The 19,131-nt window shown below is 41.3% G+C and overlaps 1 protein-coding gene across 2 annotated transcripts; it reads left to right on the top strand.

Annotated features, from left to right (window-relative positions):
* Positions 1-1,464: 1,464 nt before the first annotated feature.
* On the top strand, positions 1,465-18,711 carry LOC133126432 (sialic acid-binding Ig-like lectin 5). 2 transcript variants are annotated; one of them, XM_061238647.1, is made up of 10 exons: positions 1,465-1,627; positions 7,532-7,601; positions 8,025-8,387; positions 8,662-8,952; positions 11,353-11,607; positions 13,529-13,798; positions 14,658-14,757; positions 15,303-15,341; positions 16,335-16,407; positions 18,276-18,711. In XM_061238647.1, exons 2-10 carry the CDS (start codon positions 7,559-7,561, stop codon positions 18,351-18,353), a joined length of 1,512 nt encoding a protein of 503 aa, XP_061094631.1. In that variant the 5' UTR covers positions 1,465-1,627; positions 7,532-7,558; the 3' UTR covers positions 18,354-18,711. The 2 variants fall into 2 exon arrangements, with proteins under 2 accessions (XP_061094631.1, XP_061094642.1); XM_061238658.1 differs by having other exon boundaries at positions 1,467-1,627; positions 16,338-16,407.
* Positions 18,712-19,131: the final 420 nt, after the last annotated feature.

The raw sequence follows: 19,131 nt of genomic DNA, 5'->3' as shown, positions 1-19,131 counted from the left end.
GGTGATTGACTTGGCCAGTCTAAAACCTTCCACTTTTTCTCCCTAATGAAATCCTTTGTTGTGTTGGCAGTGCATTTTGGGGCATTGTCTTGCTGCATGATGAAGTTCCTTCCAATTAGTTTGGACACATTTCACTGTAAATTGGCAAAAAAATTTGCATGTTTTTGTAGACTTCTGAATTCAACCTGCTGCTACCGTCATGAGTTACATCATCAATAAAGATTAGTGAGCCCACTCAGAAGCAGCCATGCAAGCCCAATCCGTGACACAACCTCCACCGGTGGGTAGTCAGGTTTGGCCAGGTGAGGGCCAATTGAAAATAAATAAATAGTTGGCATGTATATAGCGCCTTTATCCAAAGTGCTGTACAATTGATGCTTCTCATTCACCCATTCATACACACACACCAAGAGCGATTGGCTGCCATGCAAGATACTGACCAGCTCGTCAGGAGCATTTGCGGGTTAGGCGTCTTGCTCAGGGACACTTCGACACAGCCCGGGCGGGGGATCGACCCAGCAACCCTCCGACTGCCAGAAGACTGCTCTTACTGCCTGAGCCATGTCGCCCCAACTATTGAGTTGTTCCAATGCTGTGCATCCCGCTCTCTCTCAAGGTTACCATGAATCCTGGTAGCTAAAGCCACAATCTGGTCTAGAGAGGCAGCCAAGCCTCTGGTGGCCAGTTCATCCATTCATGCCTCCTTAGTAATTCCTTGGTAAAAAATAGTCCGCAATGCCTCCTCATCCAAGCCACATTCAGCAGCCAAGGTGCATAATGAAATGGCATAGTCAGCACAATATTCAGTGAGGCTACGTAATCTTGCTTCAAGGACACCAGCTTGAGGCCTGCTTCCTGTCCAGCATCTGATTGATTGAACACCTTGGACATCTCATGGGCAAAGGCGTTAATGACTGAGACTACTTCTCACAGACTGCAGTGGTACCCAGGCTAGAGCTTTGCAGGAGGGCAGCGAGCGAGATTGTGAAGGCTAATTTAGTCCGTAGGGAAGCTGGAGGGATGAAGTTCAAATGCCAGAGAGCATTGGGTGAGAAAAACTGCATGACTATCAAAACTTTCAGGGAGTGACCGGGGAAGTGCTGGAGACATCAGAAGACGATGAGCCCCCTTCAGCAGTGAACAGGGACAGGCGCTGAACCACAGTGGAAAGCCTCAGTAAATTCTCAGCAGCAGCGCTGATCGTGCCGGCCAACAGTGGTACCCTGGTTTGTCAGAGCATTACAAAGCTGGCTTGTCTCTGCTGGTTCCATGCTTGGCTTGAGTTTGGTGACACGAGCGCAGGTGAATTGGAACCAGATGCAGAGACGCAGGCAAGTAGAACTAAATCTTTGATGCAAAGTGCAGAAGAAAATGAGAAAGGGGAAAGCACATATTATGACATATTAATCTGAGGGTGAACTGTTTCCTGTAACAATAACGTGCCCCGGGGAGCACAATAACTAGTTTCCACCTCTGAAAATAGCCCTCTCAGAAGGAAGGAAGTCGTTGTTATTAGGCTGTGAGATTTTCCTCCGGACCTTACCAGCAGTATCATGACTTCTTCACTAGCTGCGCAAATACACTAGTCTTCCAAGGATTACAGTGATACAGAATCATCAAAGTACAAGTAAGTATTGATGTGATTGTGTGCTGATTTTTTAATTATGGCTTGGTCATGCTGAATTACATCTAATGTATTACCTTTCTATTACCTCTGGAAAGAACTGAAAATTATTCACTGTGTATTTATAATATTGAGTCATATATTTCTGTTTGTGTGATTGTTGCTCAGATGATAGCTAATGGTAGCTAACATTGTGTGGCTAGCTTCATCAATATAGCGTGAATTTGTAGTATCTTAATTTAAAAAAATTGATTCTTAAATGTTTTAATAGAGACTCAAATATCTACATGGGTACACAGCATAAGTATACTCTCATGGTACAAATGGTAGATTTGCTGTGGTTATATTGAGAAGTGTCACAGCGTGATCTACAAAATGATCATTATTGCAGTCACAATGGGTTCTAGATGAACCCTCCTATTATGTTGAATTGTTTTTAATGTTTTTAAATAAAATGGCTTTTATGTTTGGGGTCAATAGTTTAAACCGACACAAATGATTGTAACCAAAGAAATTTGAGTGTGTGTTACCCTTTTGTCCCTAAAGATCTGTGAAGAACTTCTTATTTTAGAGCCTGAGGAAAGCGAAAGTTCAAAACCCAAATCGAGGTTTCAATCCCGGAATTGCCCACAAAAAATGGCTGTATATTTTCTTATATTTTATACAGTTACAGAGCCTAGGATTAAAATGACCCCACACAACACATTTGTATACACTGTGAGGAAAATATTGTTCAAATTGAGCAGACATGATGTTTCTGTATACTTGGCATTCATCTTGCTGCTGCCGTTAGCAGTGATATCAGCAATGAACACAAGTGAGCCAGTTCCAGTGGATGGTCGTCTTTGACACGAATGCAACTACATCCTGTAGTGTTCTTGATCTGTTGAACAGTTGAACAAAGGGATTTTTCTTCACCATTTGAAGAATTCATCCACTACACAGGTCTTCCATGGCCTACCAGGATATTTGCCATAGCTGAGCTCACCAGTCATTCCTGCTTCTTAACAATGTACCAAACAGTTGATTTTGACACACCAATTTTGCCTTATTCATTCATATTTTTAGTGAGGGCCGAAGGTATTTGCGTGCTTGCCCTTTTGGTGTTGCTGAAAGAGTATTAGTAGGGTTCAATATTAGTGGCCGCTATGCGGAGAGTCCAGATCAGCCAATAAATAAACCATGATACAACAATGTAAAACCCCACACTAACCCAATGACAGAATTTAGCGAGGGCTGAAGGGGTTTGCGTGCTTGTCCTTCTGGTGTTGCTGGAAGAATATTAGTAGGGTTAAATAATAATGACCACTATGCGGAGAGTCTAGATCAGATAATGAATACACCACGTTACAAAGACAGTAGCACCACCTTGGCTGCCTTTCCCAGCTTGGAAACACCACGAAAGTACAAAGCCGCTGATCAGTTGGTCTTTGGTCAATATTTCCCCCTGAGTATTCAGTTGTAATTTAGGCTGGAAAGGTACAAGATGAATTAGAGTCATGGAGATCACGCAAACAAACAAAACAAACAAAATAGTTTATTCGCAGACAGGTAGGTTATTAGCTTTAGAATACCAATAGTCAATTACAAAATACACAAATTAAGAATAGAGATAGAGTAAATAATCATACCTAGCCTGCTTTGGCTACGCACAAACACAGAGTATACACAGTGTGACATACACATGTACATACGCAGAATATGCCATGTGGGAAGTCGAATGCGATCTTCCTGATACTTACATACACAAGACATGTTGTGTGGGAAGTCGAATGCGATCTTCCCAGATTGGTCTGTCTCCCTTGCTTTTATGCCAGATCATACGAAACCATTGAAACCAGGCGGCAGTGCCGTAAATCAGCCTGGAGGGGTGGTCAAATCTGGAATTTAGACCCCCACCCTTGGGGGTTGTTAAGTAGGGAAAATGAGATGATTACCAAGAGAGGACATGCAGGTTTTCTCTTGAGTTACTGAAACTATGGTTTATTAAACTAAATGATCCATTTTACATGCAATTCCTGTTACCATTACATAAGACTTAATGCAATAATACAAGGATCACATGGGCAATGTTTTCAAGGTTTTACTGGGTATATTTACTATCTCAATAGCAGTTTTGAATATTTAATCTAGGAGAGCAGTCCCCAAATGAGGGCACTGTGGCATTGTCCGGAGTCTTTCCCCTTGGAAGTGACCAGGTATGAGGTCACAGGAGAGGTCACTATCCCTGTGACCAAACTGCCCTGAAATCACTTCATACAGCCACCCCTTATCTCCTTCGGCGCCGATGGCCTGAACCTCCCCAAAGGTAGTCCAAACAGTTTGACACATATCAGAAGCCCCAGCTCTCAGGTTTCCCACACAAGGCAGCCCTTCCTGAGTCCCACTTTGCCTTTGGATACCCAGGGTCGTAGGGCTGACTGTGGGTTGAGGTGTGCTCTGTAAGGAGTGGATCAGATGTCGGATGGTCGGGGGGAAAAGGTTACAAGATATTATATCTATGAATGTAGTTGGGAGTTTTCATGATAACTGCATTATGCTGTAAATATGTATTTGTACCTCTCATGGTAATATACCTTTTGGATAAACCTGATTTGGGTGAATTAAAGGAAAGGAGACAAACCCCCAGATTGCTTGGTTTCTTCTCCTTAACTCCAAAATCCAGGCCTTAGTTCTTGACCCTAAGAATCTGGAATTCACAGCTAAACTCCCACCTTGGTCAGGGAGCTAAAACAAATGGCTTCTACAGAGACAGATTTTGCCCAGTTTCCCCTCGGCTCCTGAATGGTTATGATATCAAAGGTAGACTGTTACAAAAACTAGGCCATTACAATGAACCAATCAGAATAACACCAAACATTACTATATTCTGACCTGGGATTATCATGAAACATCTTTATGCCATCTCCAGTATTCCTGTGCTGTAACCCTGTAAGGAATGTGAGAGAAGGGGGGCTCCCCAGGGGGCCCAGGAACACTCCTCCAGGAGCCCTTCTCTAGTTCTCCCCCACAGGCATGGGTGCCAAAAGGTGGGTGCTAACAATGTATGCTCCGGGAGGGGGAAGTCTGCAAGCTGACCAGTGCATGAGAGCAAATCTTAATTATTACTGGCTTAAAAAGACAGTAGTACCACTCTGCCTTCTGCTCTCTACTGGTCCGGGCTGACCAAGAATCTCCACAATAGGGCCAATATATTCACCTTCGTCATATCTGACTCCATTTCGAATAATAATTTAGATTAGTTATCCACATTTGGTGGATGTCTTATTTATAATTTGGACTTGATCGCTACAGGAATCCTGTACCGTAACGGGCTCCCTGAACAGTCCTCTGCTGGTACCGCCACATGTCACATCGCGCGTTATGTGCACGTCTCACGAGCTGCCTAGATATCTGCAGTCATATCTGAGGTCGCAGGAATAGCTACTTTTGGGTATGTCTGTTTGCAGCTCAGGGACCCAAGAAGACCAACATTACCGACTGTTCTCGACATAAATTAACTACCGCGCGGAGGCGAGTGATTTACCGACAGAGGTCTACGGGTGCAATACACTGTGATACATTAAGCGTAAATTTACATCCTCTCTAGACCAACTTGAGGGGGTAACCAAGCATTCACAGTGAGTGTTCATTAAGCAAAACCACACAGATCAAGATTTAACAATTTCTTTTACCAGGCAGGTTACGTACTTAATCACATTCAAATTCCAAATAAAATATGCATAAAGTATTACAAAAGAAACCAAATTACGGAGTCTTAAAAGTCATACCTGGTAACAAAGACTATATATGGGGGTCTGGCTGTAGGATTGTTCATCCAATTTGGATGTAAATACCCTCAAATTAAAGCCAAAAGTCTTTACTCGTAATCATCATTTCATTTCAAATTGAATGTACTGGAGTAGAGAGGCAAAACCCCTCAATTGTGTCCAAGTACTTACAGACTGCACTGTAGGATTTTAAATTAAACAATGAATATGAGTTTAAAGTGCATGCTGTCCCATGTGATTTGAGGGTCTTTACTTTTAGTCAATATATACAGGCCACATACATATGAAGCAAGGCAAGAAATGCCAGAAGGACCCAGGCTAAACTGGGGGAGCCAGCACTGGCACTTCTGTAACTGACACAGAATACATAACACAGAACGACATCCACCGATGCCCCTGTCAGACATTCGGTCTGCCAGCTCTGGTCGCCTTTGAGGGATGTAACTCTACACTGATCAGCCGATATGAGTAATGTAAATATCCTCAAATTAAAGGTGGCAGTCGACACTTCATCCCCATATCCCCAAAAATTGTCCCCCTGTCCAAAAACGTACAGACTGCACTGTATACTATAGGATGCATGATCTCCAACAAAAGATTTGCTATTGTTTTGCGCATATGGGTGCCTTTACACATGAGACATCAGGCGAGTTAAATATTTAGCCAATCAGCAACATTAATCAATTAAATAACTATCATGTAGAAATACATCAGTACTACCGGCCTTGAGTATCTGATTTGAGTATCATGAATCTAGACGCTGTGGCCCTGTATGTGTCAAAGGTTATGTCTGGAGTCTGAAACCTTGGCGTGGAGAGCCACTAGGTTTGCCAGTTTTAGGTTTCCTAAAACCAACTTCATTTACATTACATTTACATTTACATTTTAGTCATTTGGCAGATGCTTTTAATCCAAAGCGACTTACAAGTGCATAGGTTCTTCCACAAGTTAAAGCAACACATCCATAACTAGTAAAATACACATGAAGTGCTGTTCTAAACATAGTCATCATAAGTGCAATTCCATCCATCCATCCATTATCTTAACCCGCTTATCCTGAACAGGGTCGCAGGGGGGCTGGAGCCTATCCCAGCATACATTGGGCGAAAGGCAGGAATACACCCTGGATAGGTCGCCAGTCCATCGCGGGGCACACACACCATTCACTCACACACCATTCACTCACACACGCATACCTACGGGCAATTTAGACTCTCCAATCAGCCTGACCTGCATGTCTTTGGACTGTGGGAGGAAACCGGAGTACCCGGAGGAAACCCACGCAGACACGGGGAGAACATGCAAACTCCACACAGAGAGGTCCCGGCCGACGGGGATTCGTACCCAGGACCTCCTTGCTGTGAGGCGGCAGTGCTACCCACTAAGTGCAATTCTATTTTCTTTATTATTATTATTATTTTCTTTTTTTTGGGGTTAGACAAGAGGGACAGGGATATCGGAAAGGGGGCGGAAATCAGGAGGTAGGACGATGGTACAGTTTGAAAAGGTGTGTTTTTAGTCTGCGTCGAAATAGGGGGAGGGATTCTGCTGTCCTGACAGTGGTAGGCAAGTCATTCCACCTCTGAGGAACCAGAACAGAAAACAGGCATGAACGTGCAGTTCGACCGCCAGGAGGGAACCATAAGGCGACCAGAGCTGGCAGACCGAATGTCTGACAGGGGCATCGGTGGATGTCGTTCTGTGTTATGTATTCTGTGTCAGTTACAGAAGTGCCAGTGCTGGCTCCTCCAGCTTAGCCTGGGTCCTTCTGGCATTTCTTGCCTTGCTTCATATGTATGTGGCCTGTATGCATTGAAAATTTGTATGGCAGATTGATTTTGATCATGACTGTCTGAACCACCAAGGCCTATATGTATTGTCCTTTAAAAACATTTAAAAAGCTAAAATGCTAAAAAGTGTTGATCAAGACATTGTGGACAATTGTCAACAATGAAAGGAAATATACTATGCAATCTTACATGACACATCCTGTTTGTGTAAACAAGAAAATCTCAATAATTGGGCTTTGTTTCAATATTGTGCTTTGTCTCAATAATTGGGCTTTGATTTAGTACACTGCAGTGTGTTATGTCCAAGTCCATGCACTTTAAAAGTGGCTTTTTCCTTTTTCTTCCAGCATCTTCTTCATCTGCATGCATCAACAATGAGAACACAGGCCTTGTGGTTTTATGCAGTCTGCTGCAATGGTACTTTTTTCCACCGTTCACTTCCAGCTTGTTAGCAGGAAGCATATTTCTATTTACAGTTTTGAAATATAATTATTTAATCATTATCGTTCACCTTGAGATGAGAAAAAAAAACTTGTCTTGGTGATGTCACTTTTAACCAATAATATGAGAAAAGCTCAGGCATGCTAAACTCAGTCAAGGTGATAGTAGCTACAATATTTGAGAATTAAATAAAAAAGTAGAGTGTTAAAGCACAGTAGTTGCATGTGTTATTCATATATGTATATGATATTAATGAATGGCATTTCAAGTTTTATGTATTTATTTATTTTTACATATTTTGACATACATAAACTTTGATAGATACAAATGTGACTTTAAAGTCTGCATGGAACATAAACTCTCCAAAATGTCATTGTGACTCCAGTGTGTTTTTTCCAGTGCTAAATGTTCACTCCACTCCATGGACTCTTGAAGTGCCACAAACAGTATCAGCAGTGAAGGGGTCTTGTGTTGTGGTTCCCTGCAAGTTCAATTACCCAGGACCTGAAAGGAAGGCAGATCTGACAGGAAAATGGCACATGACAAGCCACGACCATATTGTTTACCACCCTGAGCCCTCCAAAGTAATGGGACAATTCAGAGGCCGGACAGACTTGGTTGGAGATCTTGCAAGAAATAACTGTTCACTGATAATTAAGAGCCTGGAAAAAAATGACAAAGGCCCATTTATTTTTAGGATAGAGATTTCTAAATTGGATAAGTACTCTTACACAGAGTACCAGGTCTCCATTGATGTTCAGGGTAAGTTCAAAGAAGTGCTCTTTATGTGGATTATTTTTTAAATCATGAGTATATACTGATATGATTTTGATCCTGGGCTAAAGTCATTGTAAAGCTTCAGTTCTTTGCAGTTTTGTATATCTATAGGAATCCCCAATACATGCTTGAGACCATGAGACCAGCTGTGATAAAAATGTGACAGCACACTTTGCTGATTAAAAAATTCAACTTATGGCTTATAACTTGTGGCCTACAGACAACCGTTGATCAGATACTTGTTTTCACTTGGCTGCAGACGCTCCAGCCACCCCCATGCTGAGTGTGAGCAGGGAGGTGAAAGCAGGTGAAGCTGTGACTGCTACCTGCACTGCGTCTCACTCCTGCCCCACTGACCTTCCTCACCTCGTCTGGAGCCACACCGGAACACCCATCGTCCAATCAGAGGCGCTGTCCAATGGCCAATGGAGAGTGACCTCAAACCTAACCTTCACTGCCACACCCTCTGACCACGGCAGGCATCTGGTCTGCACAGCACAGTATCAGCAAAATAAAAAAGTGCAGTGTGAAAAAAGTTTGATTGTGAAATGTAAGTGGGAAATTTTTTATTTTATTTTTTACATGTCCTTGCACAACAGCAACATTAATTTGACAGTATTCTTGGAAATGACTAATACCACATTTTGATGAGTGTATGATACTGCAAGAAGAAGAAGTAAACTTGTTATTGGAAGTGTTCTTCATTTGGATATGCATCACATGGAATCTGACATTATGGGCTCTATTTTTACCTAGTGGATGGCCTCAAGTGCAAGTGCATTTAGGACACGGTCAAACCCAATTTTGCTAGTTTCATAGCAGATGAAGCACAAAGTAAAGTCCAAAAGGGCTAGACCCAGTGGCTCAATTATTACAATATGTTTGTGTTGGTTGGCAATATGAACCTCAATATCAATTGTTTCAAAAATAACTTGATTTAAATCCAACGGATCGCGACACAAGAACACTCATTCTCAGTCTGAAATTCATAAATATACATGCTTCTTCTAATTTCATGACTGTAGATTTGATTACATTCAGATCTCAAATTTTTGACGATTAAATGTCCATTGACTTAATATGGTCATACACAATGCTAACACGAATTAAGCTAATCTAAAGTTCTAAATGAACATGACATGAGACCGTTATATTCAGCAGCCTTATCGCATGCAGTTGGCAGCTGGACGACATTAAATGGCACAGTAAGCAAGCAGCAGTCAGTCTCACAGACTGTCCAAAGTGGCAAGTCAGCACTCAATTTGCGAAAATGTGTCGGATACAGTAAAGCAAGGGCGGCAAAAAATAGGCCAGCTAGGTCGGCGTACATAAACAGAAATCTTACAGCTAAATTGCCAGCTACATTAGTTTATTCGGCTAGTCATAAACTCCAACAAAGTGAGTTCACTTGGCCAGACAGCTAGCTCTAGCTACAAAGAAGTGCTAAAGCCAGCTAGTTAACTAGCTAGTCTATACTAGTGAAGTTGACGTCCCCAAAAATGGGGGAATATGTGAGGTCGGGGCTGGGCGGAGAACCAGAAGCGACTAAAGGCCCGGACGCACCAAACCGACGGTCGACCGTCGGACGTCGGTGGCGCCCTGTCGGCCGAGTCTTTCCGGTGTGTCCCGCAACATGTTGAATCGGCGTCGGAGCCCCCGGAGCCGTGGATGAGAGAGAGCTCTCTGATTGGCTGTCCAGCTATCGAATCAGCGCAGAACGTACGTGCAACTCGGCCGTCGGCGGACCGTCGTTGCGGTGAGTTCGGCACAGCCAACATTAACGACGCGAGGCGATCTTTGTCGGCGCTCCGCGGCCGACCGTCGGTTTGGTGTGTCCGGGCCTTAAGGGACTAACCCTTCTGCATGCGGACGTGTTCGCCACTATCCCGGACAGGGATAAACAGAAAGATTTAGATCTTCTCCCGGAACAGGGGGAGGAACAGAAAATAACCCAAACGAGATTTTCAATTGAAACAGAAGAAAGCCCAAAACGGCTGTAGAAAATAAAACAAACCAGGGCGAACCACTCAACCAAAACAAGTGCTTGTAGATGAGCACTGACAGTAGCAAATCGGGGAACAAAAATAAAATACAACCTGGTGAAAAAAAACTAGGCAATAAAATCCTTGAGACGCAGCTCAGGAAAAACGAAACAAACCAAAATACAATACCGGGGACAACGTCCCTCTACCACCGGCTCACACGAGCTCAAAAGAAAAAGAAAACTAAGACCCTTGAGGAAGGCGTCAGCGAATCGCAACACCAGCCAGCTGAACGCCTTCCTTACCTTTTTTAATCTTTTCAACAAATGTGAATTCCACACCAGCACAGTACCTGACTCGTAAGCGAACAGAGTCTACCTTTTACCGGCTTTGCGCAAGAGCGAACAGTTGAACACAAAAGCATTGAATTACTGTCCGCACTGGTCTTAAATACCCTTTAGGAGGAGAAATCCTCCTAGCTAACGAGGTCCAGGTGAAACCAATGAGACCCAGCCCTCTGGTGGTCACCAAGGGTCATTACCTCCATCATGACAGAATATGTATAAAAAAGACTATAATTCCAACACGCATCACGCGATATGGATGTAAATATTAAAGCTGACAGTCTGCACTTTGCCACATATCCATTCTCTAATTTCATTACATTTATGGCATTTGGCAGACCTACGTTCTTATCCAGAGCGACTTTCAGATGTATCTGTCTATTTCATAAAATTGATACTTCATATTCTATACAGTTCAGAACATCTTTGACCTTATACCATGAAGGAAACACATTTGAACCAAAAAGAAAAATAGTTATGCGGTTCTAATGACGAGCATACATCGCTGGCCATTTTTCCAGTGTGTGAAATGCTCTAATAAAGCAATGTGCCATGAGTTTATTTCGAAATAAACACTGAGTTTAATACTCCATTGCACCAGTTGCACTAATGTTGTTTATCCAGATGCCCCAGTCAATGTGGAGGTTGAGACCAAGTCCACAGTGGTGAAGGAGGGAGATGCTGTGAAGATGCAATGTTCCAGTGAGAGTAACCCTCCTGCACACAGCTACCAGTGGTACAACATCACTGGGGCTCTGCTCTCAGAGGAAAAAATCTACAAACTGGACAATGTTTCCCGACACATTAGTGCCTTCTATTGTGCAGCCAACAACACCGAGGGGCACAGGAACTCCATTCCAGTAAAGTTTCGCGTGGAGTGTAAGTGCAGCACAAAATCTTTCATTTTAACAATTACACAGGCCTTCATGTCTTTTAGTGATGGGCAGTTCGCAAACGGATGACTCTTTTCAAACTAATCTGACAGTTAATAAGCCAAGGCTTCTCCATGAAAGATTCGTTCGTTTGGCTGTCGCGCCAAGATCTGCCCGCCCCGCTTAGCCAAAGACAGATTTCAGTGACTTGCATAGGGTCCAATGGCTATTTAACAGGGCAGCATTATGTAATGCCAATCAAACAACCACAAATTAACAACCTTATGTACCTACGTCAGCGAGCCGTGGAGCAATACTGAGCCGGTGAATTAATGACCGAAAGGAGTAAACGAACGAAAGAGCCACTGAGCCGGTGAACTAGTGAGCCAAAAGAGCCATTGAACGAATGAACAAACGAGCCATGAGCTGTTGAGTCGTAAGGCGAGTAACGTTAATGCCGTCAGCAGACATTCCGTGGGCCAGATGAATAGTTAGAATGTCACACATAATACTTAGCTAAATCATGTTGTCTTTTATTTTTCTGTAATATTGAATAGTTTTGCAAAGACCACAACGTACATCGTGTCATTTTATTTTTGTAGGTAGTATATTGAAACGTAGCTGGGTGTTATCTTAATTGCATTAGAGTTTAATGTTAGCTAATGTTACAATATATACAATGTAGTTGTAGCCTATGTGATTTAACTTTTACATCAATGTCTCATAGCTTACAATTTCTAAGAAACCTGAAATGAAGCTTTGGAACATTAAAAAAAAAAAAGTTTTATTAATGCTATTCATAGCTGACGTATTATATTGGCTACTAAGCAGATGGCTTTTGTGCAGTATCATCCATACTGCAAAGCATAATTAAACATAGATGTTCAATGTGTTGACCAGCTGCCTGCATAGCAAGTGACGTCGGACCGGATCTATGCTGGTACCGACTGACTTCGCAGATACGATCGCTTGTTGTCTGAGTGCAATCAAAAAAAATTCAATATTGCGTTAGTTTTATTTTCCTCAACAGGGCAACAAGTGTCGTTAACAAATGCAGTCTAACAGAGGGGTAATGATTATGGTAATTTAACCAATTACACTTTGGTTGCAGTTTACACGTTATACTAAATTAATATTAAAAGGAGGAACGTTAAATCAATTCCGCAACTAGACTAGGTGATATTCCGAGGGAGCCACACGCGGGTGGCTTGTTTACGCTGTGAACCAATGCAGTTCAATGCCGCGAACGAATTGAGTAACATGAGACTCATGCGCGTACATTACGGAAGTACAAGTGAACGAAGGAGTGAGCCAAACGAACGAATCTTTTGAACGAACGGAGCCAAAAGATCCGGCTCACCGAAATGAACAAACGTTCCCATCACTAATGTCTCTGTCTTCTGACCTGAAAAGAATATTTAACCGCCATCTTGCTGGACATATATCACATAGAGATGTAGTGAACACATGTGTTTGATGGGTGACCAGTTCTTCCCATCTCTGTTCAAATGACGATGTAACTGCTGTTTGCACATTAGGGTTGCCAGGGCACTAATCCAGTCATCAGTGTTTTGACATCAAAATAAATCTTGAAACAGCATCTCAAGAGAGGTTTAGTTGATTTTTAATTACAACAACAGATGCCTTTATTTAAAAGGTTTTTTTATTTTAAAGGTTTAAAAGGTACATTGTATTAACCCTGTCTAGATTTAGTCAAAATTGCATTGTCAGCTGCATAAGGCATTGTCAGGCATCAAGTTTCCATTTTTAGAAATTACATTATCAGCAGTGAACAGAGGCAGGTGGTCATTGTTATATTACTTTAAAATAAGTAGTCATAGTGGAATAACATTTTCTACAGTATGTAAATGGGAAAGTGTAGTTAAAAAGAATACAATACTTTACTAATAACCTTTAATAATCTCCAGACCCTCCGAGGATTGGAGTAGAATCAGTCTGTACTGCAAAAATCACAGGGGTGCACTGTCGGTGCCTGGTAGAGTCCAGTCCCACCAGTAGAGTCCAGTGGATCCTTGCAGGCACTGTTGTAAACAACAGCACAGTCAACAGCACAGGTGCAAAGGATTCTGGGACTCTTCATATACTGCATCTGCCCCTGGGCCTCACTGACATGGTGTCCTGCAATGCCAGCAACATACATGGGAATGACATACTGGCACTGCAAACCAACCAAAGAGGTATGTTACTGTTTCCCTTCAGTTTCAAAGGGATTGTTCACTTTCTGGGTTAAAATAAATATAAAGCCCAAAACGGCTGTAAAATAAATGAAATAAAATAAATAAATAATTTCAGTTTCTGATGACCTGTCAACTTTACAGTGGCAGGTATGGGACATCCAGGGATTTGTGGTCTAAAGCACAGTTGTACAGTGCTGATATGCCTCTGGTTTGTACTTACAGTAGGAACATATTAATTAATTAAGTCAATTTGTTCATGACTGTAAACGCAAATGTTAGTTGAATTGTGGTGATACTTCGTTCCTTGAGTGCAGTATAAATATGTATGTTTAACCTATGGAGGCATAATATAAAAAATCTGCTTTGGAGTTATATATATATATATGTTCTGTTTTCTATCCTAAAATATTTGCCTAATGGGTAAGTGCAAACACATTTTCTGTCGAAACGGGTTGTGCTCTTGTGCTTTCGCCCTCTGCATTCACAGTCAACCTGTGACCTGCGCTGTGTTTTCGTTTCATCAAGATAAATGGTAACAAATCAATAGTCAAAGTTAGTCATCATGGCTGCAAACTAGTACTATGAATATAATAAACAAGACAACCATATTTGTCCAGATCCTTTAAGCAGCTGTTTTTACAATACACCAAGCTGTACACACATCTGTGGGAAACATCAGTTTGGGAACTGGAACTAATTAAAAAAGGGCCACAATGCTCTGTGGGAATTTTCCAAATCCTTTTTGGTTGATTTCTGGAATCGGTTGTAATTGACTGAACTGAAACGGAATGGCCGTTTGAGTACCATGTTCGGGTCTTTTCCTGGTAAACAGTGACTAATTTGGAACCTGTCCTCATAGGAGTGCTGATGGCCATCTACCTATCGGGCTCGGCTGCTTCTGCCTTTGTGCTCATAGCGAGTATTTTAGTGCTGTGGAAATGTTCAAGACGAAAAAAATGGTAAGTGCATTTATTTAGAGAAGCCTTCAATGGTAAATTGACAGACTTTCTATAGTGCTTTTATTCAACGTGCTTTACAATTGATGTCTTTCACACAGACACACTCACATACCAACGGCGCTAGGCACCAATCAGATTGAAGGTAGTAATTGGAGGTTGGGTGTCTTGCTCAGGGGCACTACGATACACCAAGGGCGGGAGATCAACCTTCCTCCAGCTGTTGGTTAGCGGTTGGCTACAGTAGCCCAGGCATGTGCAGAAGGGCTTGCTCTGAATGGCCAACTTTTTTTTTATAGTATTTTTTTTTTTACTTTTTTTGCACAAAAACTGTGCCATAAAAGACAGTTTTTCTAAGTTGGTGTGCCCTGCTTGCTGGATGACTGAATTAATATCTTAGACTAAATTCCGACCAAAATGTACAGAGGATGTCATATCATAGGCCTACCAGCATACACCTGTGGTTTAGCATTAGACATTGACCTTTAAAATGTGAGAAATTAAATATGTATTACATACTTTTTTGTTGTTGTTTTTAATCTCTTTAGTGTGGAAACAAGGAACAACCTCTACATAACTGCAAGCTTGTAAGTATCAGTATAATATATTTTTAAACTGCTAATTCATTTAAAAACATTGTCTCAACAATGTAAATACAATCTTACGCTCTTGGATCAATCAGGAAAAATTGACATGGACTATGTCAGTACTATTACTTACAGTACTTTCAAAAGTGCTGCAAGTACTGTAATAGCTCCAATTACATTACATTACACTTTATTTAGTAAATGCTTTTATCCAAAGCGACATACAAAACTGCATATCATGGTCATATAACAAACAACCAAACACCAGGGCTGGATTTGGATTCAAGGTCCAGATTTCATGATTGCTGACATATACCATCAAGACATTGGATTTCTGTACACACTCAATAGTAGTGACTTTCATTGACCTGTCTGTGGTCTACAATTTGCAGTCTGGCTATTGGTGCAGATTGCATGCTCTGCTAATGTACATGGAGGATGCTACCACAAAAGAAAAAAGGCAGGAATAGTCAAATCCAAACCCAATCCTCCTAGGTAATTAACTAAAGAATTAGGGCTACTGAGTGGTTTCAGGTGGCAATGATGGTGCAGTGGGTAGCACTGCCGCCTCACAGCAAGGAGGTCCTGGGTTCAAATCCCGGTCGGCTGGGGCCTCTCTGTGTGGAGTTTGCATGTCCTCCCACAGTCCAAAGACATGCAGGTTAGGCTGATTGGAGAGTCTAAATTGCCCATAGGTGTGAGTGAATGGTGTGTGTGCCCTGCGATGGACTGGCAACCTGTCCAGAGTGTATTCCTGCCTTTCGCCCAATGTATGCTGGGATAGGCTCCAACCCCCATACGACCCTGTTCAGGATAAGCGGGTTTGGATAATGAATGAATGAATGAATGATTGGTTTCAACAGCTAACTACCTGGTAAAGGGAGGGTGGGAAACCAGTAGTTCTCAGCCCTTGAGTCTGTTTCTAAAGTATACAAAAGAAGAATATTCAGACAAATTAATAATGCTGAATTATCTTTGTTAAATGCGGTCTAGCAGAGATGGAAAGAGACCCAGTAAAGACTTGTGTGCTCTTGAAGTTGATGATGACATTTATGTTAACTGTGGGGTAAGTTAAACAATTTATTCTTTGTAAAGCACTTTCAGCTACATTTTATGTATGAAAAGGGCTATATAACATATTATTATTAATTATTATTATTATTATGAATAATAATAATAATAATAAATAATATACAATGAGCCACATTTTGGGATTAAATATACTTTGTGCACCATATACTTTTATCTTTTGCAAACACAAAAATGTTATTTAGTACTATAGTTTTTTCTGCAAAAATGATTGATTACTATCTAGAGAAGTCTCCCCTGAAGATAACTGTTAGGATTCCGGACAGAAGAACCAAATGCAGACTCAGGGATAATGTAATCAGGCAGGCTTTAATGACAGAGGGGCAGATCCAAAATGTAGTCCAAAAACAGGTAATGGTCAAAATCCAAGCAGACAGGTACATGAAGGCCAGGCAGAGTGTAGTTGGGAAGACGGGCTGAGTTCAAAACCAAGGAGACAGATTGGCAAAAGTACCAAAACAAAAGCCAAAAACAGTCCAAAACAGCGTCCAAAAAAACCAGGCAGATGTCAGAACCAGAACAATCCAAAGACAGAATAGGTACAGGGAAGAATCATAAGAGGAACAGAACAAAGAAAGACAAACTAGAAACAAGAAACGGAAAAGGACAGGTTCAAATCGACAAGTGATTGACAGACAATGAGACACAGGTGAGAGGAATGGCAGACATGGAAGGAAGGAAGTCCATATAAGGAGTGGGGAGGCGGAGACACAAAATGAGACACAGGTGGAACAAGTGAATGAGGAAATGAAACTGGAAACTATGGTGGTCACAGAGGGAAACAAGAGGTGAAAACACTAGGGACTTGGTTTCAGGAAACAGAAATACAGAAGCTGACAGATAACAGCATTAAGCCTGTTCCTGTAATCTCTGTTAAAGTTGAACCACTCCTTCATACTGAATAATTCAAATTCCTTCATATTACTTGCATTGGTGGACTGCCCTCTTTGATTCAGGCTGAAGGTTTTTTCGATATGGATCAAGTCTAGAGACTGGAATGGCCATTACAAAGCATTGATTTTGTGTTCCCGCAACCATTTTGTTACCGCCAAAGCTGCTTGCTGTCACATGATTTTTACGGAGAATATATATGAGCAGATTAATCTTAAAGCACTAATTCACAATTATAAATGTTAATATTACATTACATTACATTACATTATTGGCATTTGGCAGACGCTCTTATCCAGAGCGACGTACAACAAAGTGCATACCCATAACCAGGGATAAGTTCGCTGAAAGACCCTAGAGGTAAGTACAATTTCAACTGCTACCTGTACAACAAAGATAAGGACAAGGGCAATTTTTTTTTTTTTTTTTTTTTTTTTTTTTTTGAACAAACAAACAAACAGAGCAAAAGTCACCAAAGTTAACTATCCAAACACTGCTTACCTAGCCAACTAAAAATACCGATACACAAAGCAAGTCACAGAGACAACAATTAAGGTTCACAGGGAGGTAGGGAGGGATGGGGAGAGGTGCTGCTTGAAGAGGTGCGTCTTCAGCTTGCGCTTGAAGGTGGGGAGAGATTCTATAGTTATCAGTTTTTATGTTCTGTAGGTACGTAATTCCTGGAGTGAATTAATGTCTAATTGCATGTGCCATAGTTACTAGTTCTAACAGAAAATGAGATTAAAAGTATTTTATATAATAATAATAATAATTATTATAATTATAATTATAATAATAGTGCAATATACACATGCACAACCTCTGGAGACATGACATCGCTGTACAAGCTTCTTTGGAGCTGCATGAAGCTTAACTTCTGTGCATGTGTGTTTGCAAATTTGTGTTCATGTCAGAGTGTGACATGGCTTCACTGTGTTCCTTCTCTATTTCTAGAAAACACATTTTCAAGATGAAGAAGAAGAGCAGCATTATGGAAACTGTTGTCAAGAAGATATTTATGCAAATATGTAATGGCATTAAAATTGGCTAGTCTTGACTGTATATAAGCCTCTCTTCTACTCCAGGATTTTTTATTTATAGCCTGCATGCGTAGGTTTCACATATGATACTTCTCATCTGATATAACTGTGCGTGGTGTGATTAATATACTTATTTACATTTACATTTTTACATTTACATTTTACATTTTAGTCATTTGGCAGACGCTTTTAATCCAAAGTGATTTAGTGCATAGGTTCTTCCACAAGTTAAAGCCTCTCATCCATAAGTAGTAAAATACACATCAAGTGCTATTCTAAACAAAAAATACAGTCACCGTAAGTGCAAGTTTTTTTTTTTTGTTTTTTTTTTGGGTTAGACAAGAGGGATATCAGAAAAAGGGGGGGGGGGGGGATTAGGAGGGAGGACTAAGGTACAGTTTGAAAAGGTGTGTTTTTAGTCTGCGTCGAAATAGGGGGAGGGAGACCTTGACTGAGACCTAGAAGGTTTGGCTTTCAAGCCCCAGTGTATCCACAGTAGGTAGCCTGAGGTTATCTTTGCAGCAGGTAAATGGACTGCATTTAAGTAGCGCTTTACAACCATTCACACCAGCTTCTCAGGAGCAATTGAAGATTAGGTGTCTCGCTCATGGATATTTAGACACACCCAGGGCAGGGGATCAAACCATTACATTACATTATAGTCATTTAGCAAATGCTCTTATCAAGAATGACGTACAGTAAAGTGCAAATCAGTAAAGTGAAAACCCTGGAGGGAAGTATGATTCCAAGTCCTAGAGTGATCACATAGA

The sequence above is a fragment of the Conger conger genome, chromosome 1, assembly GCF_963514075.1.
Source record: "Conger conger chromosome 1, fConCon1.1, whole genome shotgun sequence".
In the NCBI taxonomy this organism is placed as follows: Eukaryota; Metazoa; Chordata; class Actinopteri; order Anguilliformes; family Congridae; genus Conger; species Conger conger.
Note: the sequence above shows the minus strand (reverse complement) of the source record. Positions and strands in the feature narration are given on the sequence as shown.

Bases quoted from the DNA above. Each gene is read 5' to 3' on its own strand.
- LOC133126432 (XM_061238647.1), top strand. From the start codon at position 7,559: ATGAGAACACAGGCCTTGTGGTTTTATGCAGTCTGCTGCAATG. The intron at 8,388-8,661 runs GTAAGTTCAAAG...ACTTGGCTGCAG, and splicing joins GGTCTCCATTGATGTTCAGG to ACGCTCCAGCCACCCCCATG. The intron at 13,799-14,657 runs GTATGTTACTGT...CTGTCCTCATAG, and splicing joins ACTGCAAACCAACCAAAGAG to GAGTGCTGATGGCCATCTAC.